This window comes from Danio rerio, chromosome 15, assembly GCF_052040795.2.
Source record: "Danio rerio strain M-AB ecotype USA chromosome 15, GRCz13ab, whole genome shotgun sequence".
NCBI classification, from domain to species: Eukaryota; Metazoa; Chordata; class Actinopteri; order Cypriniformes; family Danionidae; genus Danio; species Danio rerio.
Window position 1 is genome coordinate 36,447,583 of NC_141035.1, and position 13,148 is coordinate 36,460,730.

At 34.1% G+C, this 13,148-nt stretch overlaps 1 protein-coding gene across 3 annotated transcripts in view; it reads right to left on the reverse strand.

The window, feature by feature from the left end:
- Positions 1-13,148, reverse strand: part of stard13b (StAR related lipid transfer domain containing 13b) — a 173,801-nt gene that overhangs the window by 139,385 nt on the left and 21,268 nt on the right. Inside the window, exons 3-4 of one of the 3 annotated variants that reach the window (XM_087284421.1) lie at positions 4,570-4,737; positions 1,480-1,617 (exon numbers count right to left, since the gene is read on the reverse strand). In XM_087284421.1, coding sequence (XP_087140547.1) covers positions 1,480-1,617; positions 4,570-4,737 — 306 coding nt within the window. Of the gene's footprint in view, positions 1-1,479; positions 1,618-1,741; positions 1,987-4,569; positions 4,738-13,148 lie in introns of those variants that run through there. The other 2 variants (XM_087284422.1, XM_087284423.1) reach the window with 2 other exon arrangements.

The following is a 13,148-nucleotide window of genomic DNA, read 5'->3' on the forward strand; positions in this document are numbered from 1 at the left end:
TGAGTAGATAGAGTTTATTTTATTCACTTGATATGCTTTAGACATGTAAAATGGTGTTTTACATAATTTGCTGGGTGCTTTAACACATTAAAGTACCTGTATGTTTTGCACATTCATGCAAACTAACAGAAATAAATTGTCAAAATCAATCAGTTTTAGCAAATAATTATTTCCTAAGGCTTACAAAAAATTTAAAAAATTATAATAGTTTACAGTTTATTGCATTATTTTGATTAATTAGACCTTAATGTAACATCAGGAGCCACAAGTATTTACTTCGCATTTCTTGTTTTGTTCTGTTTTGTTTTTTTCTCCTGTGGTAAAATCCACAAGGACTACAGTTCAGATAAAAAATTGCACTGGAGAATAGAGTCCTGAATGGACTGAAGTTAAATAAATTAACAGAAAATTTGCATTTTTGGGTGAACTATTACTTTCAGGTATACAGCATATTTGGGAGATAGATGAAGTCAATTCCCATTGCAATAACTTCACAGTAAACTCATTACAAAACCTGTTTTAGGGGTTTAACCATTTCTGGTTGCACTAACTTACATTGGATTGGATTTCAAACCAGATGTGATGTCCTTAAACTGCCCACTAAAAGACTTCATTTAGAGTCATGTTAAGTTCATTAATTAAATTCCCCAGACTAAGGTGGAATCCTGTTTGGATTAGCAAGGGACAATCTAATTAACTCAGTCAGTCCTGTTAATTCAGAGAAGCTATTAGAAACACGATTGTAGTTCTTAAAGCTCAACCCCACAAACTTTTTGGGCTCTGTGTTTATCAGGAAAAACTTTTAGACACAATTAAGTGTATTAATTTCAATGCATTAATTATTAAAATATCAAACCGGAACACACCTCTAAATATCTCTAATCTACTACTAGTTATTACTAATTATTAATTACTGGTTAAACAAGATTATTGTTATAATAAAGATTTGTAGCAAACAGACAATAATGACAAAAAGCTTATTTATATAAATTTTTTATTTAATAAAACATATTGTGGTAAATAGAATTATTAATCAAATTAACCACACACCTGCAAACGAAGCTACTTCAAATGAAATTTTTTTTTTTCTCAAAGTATAATTTAACTTCGGTTCAAACTATATAGTTATTTATATCCAAGAAAAAAATACCTTAAGAAAAAGTAATAAAAAATATTGTCAGAATAATCACTGCTTTTACAAAGCTGCTTTTATATTAGCCGAAATAAAACAAATAAGACTTTCTCCAGAAGAAAAATATTACAGGAAATACTGTAATAAATTCCTTGCTCTGTTAAACATCTTTTGGGAAATATTTAAAAACAAAAAGAGACATAAATCACAAGAGGACTAATAACAGGCCCATAATTTTCACTTTAACTATCTAATTTTTTTTTTAAACTAAAATTTCTAAATGCTTCCAGGTGGTAACACTATAGAGAGAACAATTCCTTCAAATTCTTCAAAGCGGAAATGCTCACCTCTGTCTTTCTAGCATGTGATCTCCCCATAGAGGAAGTGGCTCCTGCGTGTCTCTCTTGGCTTTGGCGTTCCCTCGTGTCGCTTCTTCTAGCCATGTTGATCCAGTTGATGGACTGATTTCCTTCCACAGCCCCGCTCTGAAACAACAACACAACCATTACAATCAAATGGGATGTGTTTGATCCAGATAAGACAACATCAATGCAACACCTCAGACAGTTAAACTATTGATATCGGAAGAACCTGAAGGAAAATGATGACCTTGTCCAATGCAATATGTAGATCTTGTCTTTCACTAAAAACAAGAGCTCTGAAATCCATCATGTCATTTCACTTACCATCCCTAAAGGATATAGTGATTCAAACAGATCAACAGACCCCCAGCACAAGACATCGTTGTCTCGAGGAACCAAAAGGCACTTTTGTCTTGCTGTGAACTCTTGCTACAGGGTGGTTCTGTCGTGAGCTTGCATGCATTTTTTTTTTTTTTAAACGACACTGAATGTTCCCTATGGCAAACTCCCAAGACAATAGACCTCTGTGTCAGTGTCACCAGTCTGATCTACTTTCTGCCAGCATACAGCACATTCTGTCTAAACCATAGCACAGACAGACGCCATGCACTGGCACAGCACGCACTTCAGCCGACACACTATTTCAATTTAGTCATTTATCAGAAAAAATTTGAGTTTATAGGGTGATTTTTTACTCACACACACTCATAAACACATATATTTGTCCCCCTCCAAAATTTTATGTCTGATATTTATGAAATCACTCTCTCTCACTCTCTCATAATTTTAATGGTTCTTCAACATTTATCAAAGTCATGCTATAACTATTGAATAACTCACATTCTTGTTTTAGGACATAGATATATACACTAGATATCGCATAGGGACCCTGAGCATGCGTCAATAGCGCCGCCACATTGGTACAGTGCTCCCAGGACAAATGTCATTCAACTGCACTAGTCAAGACAGTGTTATTACGTGAAGATGCTGGACTTTAGCGCTGTCTACGGGTGTAGTAACGCCCAAACAAAGAAAACAAAGCACAAAGGCAGAACATTTCATAGGTAATATAAATTTTTTTTTCTGTTTTTGTATGTTCTGAACTTTTGTGCTAATCAGGTAACGTTATTGATGATAACAGTCACTTACTGCATTCACCATGAGGCAAAGCAGCTCCAACTCGCACTAAACACTCGGCTCATGCTAGTTTTGTTGAATAAAATCAGCAAACAATGCAAAAGAAATATGACAACGAGGGGGATTCATTCACAAACGAATCGCTCCCTCCGTCAGTATGAGAAGTGAAAGCAGGAGAGGTGGTGTGTTTCAGGACATGATCAGATCAAATTCAACAGGGAGGGTGAATAGTACATTTCTGTACACACATACACAATCTTTTTGTCAGGAATGCCCGTGCGGTCACTGATCCATCAATGTAGAAAAGTGATGTAAAATTATAATTTTCGTAATTAGAAAAAAAATTACATACTAACATCCAGGAAAACTCCCGATCATAGATATATGTGTATATCTCTGGCTTTGGATGGCCACAGTCCTCCACTGTACCTTGGTCTCGCATTAATTTCAAAGGAGCGCTACCCTGTACCAAGATGGTGGCGCTATTGACGCATTCCGTCCAATAGACAACAATAGGCCAGGCGACATCTAATGTATATATCTATGGTTTTAGGACATTTTTGATCCACTTCAAATGTTGGCTACTTTATATACAGACATTTTTTGTAAAATATATCATCAGTCATTCAATACTACATTACCTGATGTGTGGAAAAAAATATCCTCTGTGTGTATCCTCTCAAATTTTTACTTAATATCAACAAAATAAAAAGTATTTTAATAACAATGTCATTATTAGGTATAATTTTAAGTAATCTAGATGCTGAAATAAACACACACACACACACACACACACACATACAGTGCTCAACATAAATGAGTACACCCTATTTTTTACCCTGTTTTTATTTATTTCTCAGTGAATATAGGTAATAGTTTAGTGCATTTGAACAAATCAGATTTATTAAACAGATATATTTATTAAAGGGTGACATGGTGGCTCAGTGGTTAGCACTGTTACCTCACACCAAGACAGTCGCTGGTTCGAGTCCCAGCTGGGTCAGTTGGCATTTCTGTATGGAGTTTGCTGTTATCCCCCAGTGTTTGCTTGGGTTTCCTCTGGGTCCTCTCATTTCCACCACAGTCAAAAGACATGCGCCATAGGAGAATTGGATAAACTAAATATCTCTCTCATTATTCTGCTATTAAGCATAACAGTAACTAATTTGATAATCCTAATTTATCTGACTTTTTTTTTGTTTATGTTTATGTGCCTTTTTATCCAGTGTATGTAAACTTCTGGTTTCAAATGTATGTAATATTAAAAATAATTGCATATACAGTATATGCACAAAATCTTTGTGTAATACATTCACTATTAAATTTACTGACGTGTGTAAAAGTATGCTGTTCATTCATTCATTCATTTTCTTGTTGGCTTAGTCCCTTTAATAATCAGGGGTCGCCACAGTGGAATGAACCGCCAACTTATCCAGAAAGTTTTTACGCAGCGGATGCCCTTGAAGCCGCAACCCATCTCTGGGAAAAAAGTATGCTGTGTGTGAATAAATAAAAACTAAATTTAGAAAATTAGCATATTATTCACGTTATGTCATTATTAAAAAAATATTTGATTTAAGTTATAATGAATCAAGAAAAAAATCTGAACAAACAAATCACAATAACACTTTACAATAAGGTTGTTTTAGTTGATATTAGTTAATGCATTTACTAACCAAACAATGAACAATGCATCACTATGTAATGAAAATACAGTTGTTCATTGTTAGTTTGTTAACTCACAGTGCATAAACTAATATTACAAGCATGCATTTGGATGTTAATAATGCCTTAGTTAATGCTGAATGAATTAATAAATGCTGTACATGTATTGTTCATAAATTAGTTCATGTTAGTAAATACAACAACTAATGAAAGCTTATTGTAAAATGTGACCCAAATCACAATATACGTCAGAAGAAAGAGATTAATAAAAACCTGCAGTGCTGTTCTATCATTGGCTGTGTATCTACGGGCGGAGCTGGGTGTGTCAGAGGGGGAGGAGCCAGCGCTCAGAGCCTCCTCAATGTCCAGATTGAGTTGATCTAACCTCTTCATGAGCTGGATCATGGATTTAGACCATGGAGACACGACCTGAGGAGACTCCTGCAAGCAGACAAGAGGAGACATTACAGACAAATAACCACTGAGGAATAAATCGATCAGACAGAGTCATTAAATTAGACACGCTCATTCAGTAAAGGGTCTGTGTTTTGCCTTGAAGTACAGAGCCAAAAATAACCAGCTAGATAAGCCAGCACTGATTTTTTAGGGCCGTATCTTTTTAGTGCTTCTAGGTTTCAAAGACAAACTGAACAACACTCTGCATTAAAACTCTGATTGACGCCAACACTTGTGTGCTTTCCCACAGACTTAATGGGGGTCTCAGTTGTTACTTCAATAACAACTTTGTCTCAGACGATTCACTTAAAATAAGATTACTTCTGTAATCCAAAAATGCCTGAGCTTGGACAAGTACACGTGGACAATATTGGTAACACTTTATTTTAAGGTGTCCTTGTTACACATGTTCCATATCCGTACTACAGTAATTATACAATTTATTCTGAAGTTATATGCAAACCTTAACCTAACCAACATCCTAACTATAACCAAGTTAGTACATGTAATTAATTAGTATTGCCCCTTTAAGTCAATCTATCCATCCATCTATCTATTTTTCAATTAATGTCTATAAATCCATAAATCCATCCATCCATTCATCCTTCAATCAATCAATCTTTCAATCAATCAATCAATCTATCTATCTATCTATCTATCTATCTATCTATCTATCTATCTATCTATCTATCTATCTATCTATCTATCTATCTATCTATCTATCTATCTATCTATCTATCTATCTATCTATCTATCTATCTATCTATCTATCTATCTATCTATCTATCTATCTATCTATCGTTACAATGTAAATCTGTCATCCTTTATTCACCATTTACTGTTTGTAAAACCGGTATGAATTTCTTTCTTCTGTAGAACACAAAACTAGATATTTGGAAGAAAGCTGGAAACCTGTAACCATTACATGACATTGTGGTTGTTTTATTCTACTATAAACGTTGCAGGTTTTCAGCTTTCTTCAAAATAACTTCTTTAGTGTTAAAGAGAATAAATAAACTCATAAAGGTTCGAAACCACTTGAGGATAAATAAAATAGTAAGTACATTTTCATGTTGGGGTGAAAAAAATATCAACCCAGGCTCATTCTGAAAACTCAGAATGAGTTTTCCCTTTTAAAAATTTTTTTAAAAGGAAACCATCTTCTAAGAAGACCAGTTTAAGCATAAAACTTAAAGTAAGCATGAACTCTCCATTGCTCTGCATTTGATCTAAAAGCTATCAGGACAAAATAACTGAGGGATTTACAGGAAGACAGAATGAAAGTAAAAAAATGGCAATTGAATAATAGATAGACAGAACTATAGATGAAACTAAACGATAGATGGAAAGAGCGAAAATATGCACTGTTGTACTTTCACTTCATTTTCTCCGCTGTATATACCACAAAATTCCTCACTTGTACTTTATATTTTTGCTTTGATGTATAGATAGTTCTATTTTTTAAACAAAGCATATAGACAAAGACTATATGCTTTGTTTAAAAAAATTAATTATCTAAAGCTGAAGTTAGAATTATTAGCCCCCCTGAATTATTAGCTCCCCTGTTTATTTTCCCCCAATTTCTGTTAAACCAAGAGAAGATTTTTTCAACACATTTCTAATCATAATAATAATAATAATAATAATGATGGTTTGTTCTGTAGACTATCAGAAAATAGTTAGTTAAAGGGGCTTTTAATTTTGTCCTTAAAATTGTTCAATAAAAAAACATTTTTTTAATAAAACAAATAAAACTTTCACCAAAAAAATAAATATTATCAGACAGGCATACTGTGAAAGTTTCTCTGCTCAGTTAAACATAATTTGGGAAATATTAAAAAAAAAAATTCAAAGGGGGGCTCATAATTCTGACTTCAACTGTATATAGCATATGTGCTTCTGTGTGTGTGACAAAAATCAAACACAGTTTGACAGTGGAAGTGGCCATAAAAGCGTACCGAACTGTACAGTACCGTGACACTCAGTGGAAATGGGTCAATAGAAACTCTCAAAAAACGCTAATTTAAATGAATAGACCAAATTTAACACAACATTCTTCCTAGTACGTATATGTCTGTCTCTGTCTGTGTGTGTGTGTGTGTGTGTGTGTGTATGTGTGTGTCTTAATCTAAAATCAGACAGACAGATAGATATGCAGTGTAAAGTTGATTTATATTTCAATTTATACACCAAATTCCAACACCAACTCATTTAACTCAATTTAACTCATTTGTGTTTAAAAAGCCCAGCATTTTGAGTGCAGATATCTAGTATGGTGAACAAAAGAACAATAAGTAGAGGTCCCAGTGTGCCAGAATTATAAATAGACAGACAGGCAGACAGACAGGTAGACAGACAAACAGATCATCACTGCACACATTTAAACCAGCACTAGCGAGAATCCCAGCTGCCATTGTGGTGCAAACACAGGCGTGTGTGGATTCCTCTCCCTTCTTCCACTGCTACTTTCACTGCTCCCCAGACACCCCTGCCAGAGAGTATAAATAGACTGTCCCGTCCTGCTCAGAGCTATAAATTACCCTTCACCTACCTCATTCACCAGGCCATAAATCAACAGGGTTGCCCCTTTACCAACAGGAAGTGAAGGGGCCAGAGGAGCAGGAAAGAGGGCAAGGATGAACTGAGAGGAACATTTAACAGTAACGTCCCACTGCGGGAGACACAGCAGGCGGAAACACTCCAGTCTTTCTGGAGATCTGGAGCCCCAAGGCAGAGATTACGGCTCCCTCTCATCCACACAATGATGCTATTGACGGCTGTCATGCCAGAATGGGAGACATTTGTCTCAGACACTAGAAATACATGGTTTGGTTGTAAAGGGGGGCGACATACAAGGCACGAAACATCTCAAGGAATGTGGGCATGGTAAGAGCCTTCACCAATTAGACTCAAGATGATGACATTCCTTCAGAAAAAGACAAAGAGGCAAAACAGTCTAGGACTATATAGGCCAGTTTTAAACGATACACTAACATCCAAAAGGCAGAGTTTGGGAAAAAGTCTCACTCAAAACTTAAATCCAGTAAAATGGTAATATTGGTAATATCAGCCTGATCTCATGAGGAAACATAACTATTTTACGTTTAGTCAGTTTAGTGGTGAGTTCAATATGGTGTGGCACCCAACCCTGCTCCTAAACCAAACCATCAATGGGAGCAAATCATCCTAAATAGTACGAAAGAAATCGAGCAACAAATTGCTGTTAGATTGCGTTAATAATATATGGGCCATTCTTCAACTATGGGCACTTTTAGACTTGTGAAGTTAAAAAAAAAAACTTGTTCAAAATGAACGTAACATAGCCTCATAAGTTTAAACAATTTGTCTAGTTTTAAGATCTGTAAGAGGACAAACTTGGATAAAAAGAGAATTATTTTTTTCCATCGTGAACTGAACAAATGTCAATTCCACCACATCTCAATATACAGCTTTTATTTCAAAATGAAATAATTTATGGCGGTCAAACAATGTCTAGGATCATTTTTGTATCCAGTTTAACCAATCTTTCCACAATATATATATTAATTATACAATTGTCAATGAAATAAATTAGTTGTATGCTGAATTGTACACCTGTCACACTCAATTTTTATTCATTTGGTTAAGAGTTAATTAGAAAATAAAATTGAAATTTTGTTTGGTTTTTAAAAACATCTTTGAATGTACAGCATGTTTGGAAATGACGTAGAATAAATGTATTTCCTTATAAAGCAAGATTTTCCTTAATTTTTATTCGTGTTGTTGATAAAAATTTAAATTCCCTCCATCTTGAACACGTTCTCAGATGGCACAACTCACTTTCATAGAAACCACCCAAATAATCTTTCACACAATTTTTTTAAAGCAACATTACAGTGTTGTGGTGGAAATGACACTGATACTGTGCGACAGCTATATTTTGTATAAAAAAATAATATTGATAATAGTCTCAGATTAATAACTATAAGTGTTTTTAATTATTTTACTATTGCTTAATTTAGATACATTAATAGATACCAGATCAATAATATTTTTAAATGTTATTTTCATTGTTGTACTCTGGGTGTGCGACAAGGTGAAAACATTTCTATTCATATAATAGAAATGTAGTAAAAAAAAAAAATTAAAGTAGGTTTTGTTGTTTTAAAAAGCATCAAATGATTATTAATGGAATAAATCGCAAGACGTGGTTTGAATGCTCTTAATGCATTTGCAAAATTTTGTTAAAAAGGGTAGAGGTCTTTTTAAAGCATAAAACTGCAACTTTTGGTGAGCTGCATTCCTGCTGAATAAAAGTATTGATCTATTTTTAAAAAAAGTGTGTAAAAATCTTTACTGACTGAAAGCAAATGCAACAATCAGATGTTTATGAAGCAAAACAAAGTGAGGATGTTATAGTGGCAACAATAAAATGGATTTTAGTCACAGTATTATGTGTATGCTACAATATTTCAAGGCTCTCGTGAATACCAAACATAAATCAGGCTTGATATATAATATATATATTTCACTTGACAAGCAATTTCTGTGTTTGTACTGAAACAAAAAGGTCACCCATTCAATTATGAGGTACAGAATTTTCAACCATAAAGAAAGAATAGGAGCACAGATGAGAGAAAATATTTGAAGTAAATAGAACTACAGTAATAAGTCTGGTAATCATTATATAACAAGGACGAGATATTTACTTGATTATTTGTTTTGTTTATCTCAAATGAAAGTTTACAGAGAAATTTAGAAAGATAATGATGTGGAAAAAGCACTTTATAATAGACTTGTATTAGCTAATGTTAGTTAATGCACTTACAAACATGAATAAACAGTGAACAATACATTTATTGCAGTATTTTTAAAAGTCTATTATCATTAGTTAGCGAAAGTACAGTTGTTCATCGTTAGTTCATGTTAACTAATGTTAACAAGCATGAATTTCTATTTTAATAATGCAGTAGTAAATGTTGAACTATCATTAATAAATGCTGCAAATGTATGGTTCATAATTCAAATGAGTAAATATTAACTAATGAAACCCTATTGTAAAAGTAATACCTCATTGTATTTTACAATCTGTCCGAAAAAGCTAAGTTCCCATTTTAGTTTGGAGCGGGTTGTCAGGTAGAGGTCTGAATCTAAGTGATATGAGCTCATGAAGTCCAGTCTGCCTGACCTTTGAGTTTCACGAGTCAAAGACAATGAGAAGAGTTTTTTCGTCGTCCCTCTTAAGACATTAGCGCCACTCAGTCTTGCCCTTCTGCGACAGACCATTAACCCTCTTGACTTTGACAAAAGAAGATGCATTTGTTTATAATGCTCAAATAAGGCCCCCCATGCGGAGTCAAAACAATTAGCTTCTTTTCAGGAATGAGATGCATGTGCTTTGCAGTGCATGTTAAAATAAGGTTTAACTTATAACTTGCAAACCACAGAGGCAACTAAATAAAATGTAAATCTAATGAGTATTAAACAGAAAGACCATATCATTACTGAAGACTGTTCCTATCCCTTAAACATAACATTTCAGATTTTGCCATTAAAAAGACATTTTAAGCAACCTCAAGTAAAGAGACATTATTTGTGTCAACTGTCATTAGCATTACACTTGATTTTAGAGAATTAATAGAGTTAATTGTGTTTTTAATGTAATGTATGCTATGATATTGAATGTATACTTACCGGCAACTTTATTAGGTGCATCTTACTAGTACGGGGTTGGACCCCGTTTTGCCTTCAGAACTGCCTCAATACTTCTTGGCATAGATTCAACAAGGTACTGGAAATATTCCTCAAAGCAGATTAGAGTTACTGTTGCCTTTCTGTAAACTTGAATCGGACGGGCCATTCTCCTATGACCTCAAATACTCAGACCAGCCCGTCTGGCACCAACATATGCCACGATCAAAGTTATTTAAATCCCCTTCCTTTCCCATTCTGTTGCTCGCTGCAGCAGATCGTCTTGACCATGTCTACATGCCTAAATGCGCTGAGTTGCTGCCATGTGATTGGTTGATTAGAAATCCACGTTAATGAGCAATTGGACAGGTGTACCTAATAAAGTGGACGGTGAGTGTATTTGCAGTACTTGTTTTTTTATGACATATGTGATATAGATGCTAATGTAATTATGCGGTGAAGCCAAAAATAAATTTCCACTTAATAAAAAAAGTCATAATTTGTGTCGTGTTATCATTCAAAAAGTCTGAGGTCTGTAATTTTTCTTTTCAGAAATAAATATCCTGTTTTAGTAAGGACGTATTTAACTGATCAAACTTCTAATGTTACAAAAATAAAAAAAGTTTTCATTAAAATATTAAGAGGACACATTTAGTCCATCACTGATATTAATAAAAAAAAGATCAAATGGAAATAATAAGAAAAGCAATGGTCCACATACTGAGCCTTGCAGGAATTCATATTGTGACACCTCTTCATTGAAAAAGGTCAGGTATGTAAAATTTCAAACCATGCCAGTTCAATCCTAATGGCAGAATAATTTTCAAGATTATCCATTAGACTAAATCTTAAAGAACAAATTAGATTTTAAACATATCTTAAAATGTATCTTAAAATATAAATTGTTTAATTTATAGAAACATTTACATTTTTTCTGTATTTTGATTATATAAATGCAGACTTTATGGGCATAATATTTCTTAAAAAAAAATTTTCTTTGTCCAACAACATAATTAATGCAGTAAATATAATGCTAACAATGAAAAATTAATCATATTTATTAATACTACTAAGTAATATTTGTCATTTAATTACTAAATTTAAAAGTACATACTAATAAATCCTTTAATATCTAATATTGCATTTTTTTACAATATTTATTTTCAAAGTACTTTTTATGTTTGTTCATAATATCAAATAAACAAAGTGTGTATTTATACATCATAATGGAGCTATTAGTATATTGCACAAATGAACAATTATATCCTACTGAGACAAAAAGTTTTTTTTTTGTTTTTTTTTTTTCCTGTGATTTCCTACATCCTTTGGGTAAAAAAAAAACTACAATTTAGAGTTTTTACATTTTGTTTTTATTTTTAATTTTACAGCATGTCCACGGTAGTAGACCACAGGACCATTGTAGTTCGAAACGACCGCCACTCAGACAAAAAAAAAATGTACAGGATATGGCTGTAAACGGATATTAATCCAATAATAATGTAACAAAAAAAAACAAAAGCCATTTTTTCCTTTTGTATTGAAACTCCTGAAACAGTTTAGTCAGAAAGAGAGCCAAACAAAAAATAACTAAATAAATAAGAAGTGATATTAATTCAAAACAAAAGTGATTTAAACCTGATTGTTATTCTCTAATTGTCTCTAACTCTCTAATTGTCAGACTCTTAATCAGAGTCTCCCTCGACTATTTTTTAAAGAATCCTCTCTGCTTCAGTTCTGCCTCCTATAACATGCAGTCATTAATTACGTTAAGATGGTCCTGGTGTCCACAATAGTGGACATTTAAAAAAGGATGGTATTTTGAAACACAAACAAGTTAACAGCTTTGAAAGCTAAATGTATTGTTGTAATAATAATAGTAAAAAACATTTAAAAAGCTCAATTTTACATGCCTCTCTCCTTCCCATAAAATGTGCTTTTTTGTATGTCAGCCATTTTGTATGCAGTGTAAGAAGTAGTTCCTGGCATGCCAGCCAATCAAATGACATATCACTAGAAAGCCCAGGATGTCCTCTGAACAATACAACAGGACTTGACAGAGTGGTTTAAAAAATTCAAAGAAAATTCAGGAAAATGCAGTGTCCATTACAGAAGACACAAGCCAATGGTCGGGGTCTCGGGAGGATATAGAATAAAACTTCTAATAAATTACAGCAAAGTGTCAACAAATACTGTAACTTGTCCAAAACACAACAACCCCCCGCCCCCCAAAAAAATCAAGTGTCAATTTCCATAGATGATTGATTTTTCCTCACAAAAGTTTGATAGCCCTCGGGAATCCGTTCTTCATCCGGAATGAATGGTATTCAATAACCCGGCATCAGTTACAACAGCCCTTTCCTCCCTGTCAGTCGTGAGAAAATACACTAGTCATGGCAACTGGACCGGTATGAGTCAGTCCCACCAGATCAGCTCATCATTGTTATCTTGCACGGCAGACAGAATGGCCGAGGAGCACAACTGCACCGCCGCAAATTGGCCACATTGTAAATCTCAGCACTGGCCCATTGACATGGAAATGAGGAGTCAAGTGCCTGGCTTTGGCACCGCTCTGGGCTTCATGCCACGGCCATGCCACCCACTGAGTGTGCCAGCCTCCGCCACAGAGAGAATGTAGCAATATGTCATCCTTCAGGCCACCAGCCATAATCCGTTTGCTGAACTGCTTCAAATCCAGGTCAGATAAGACCCCGAGGAGCAAGAAAATC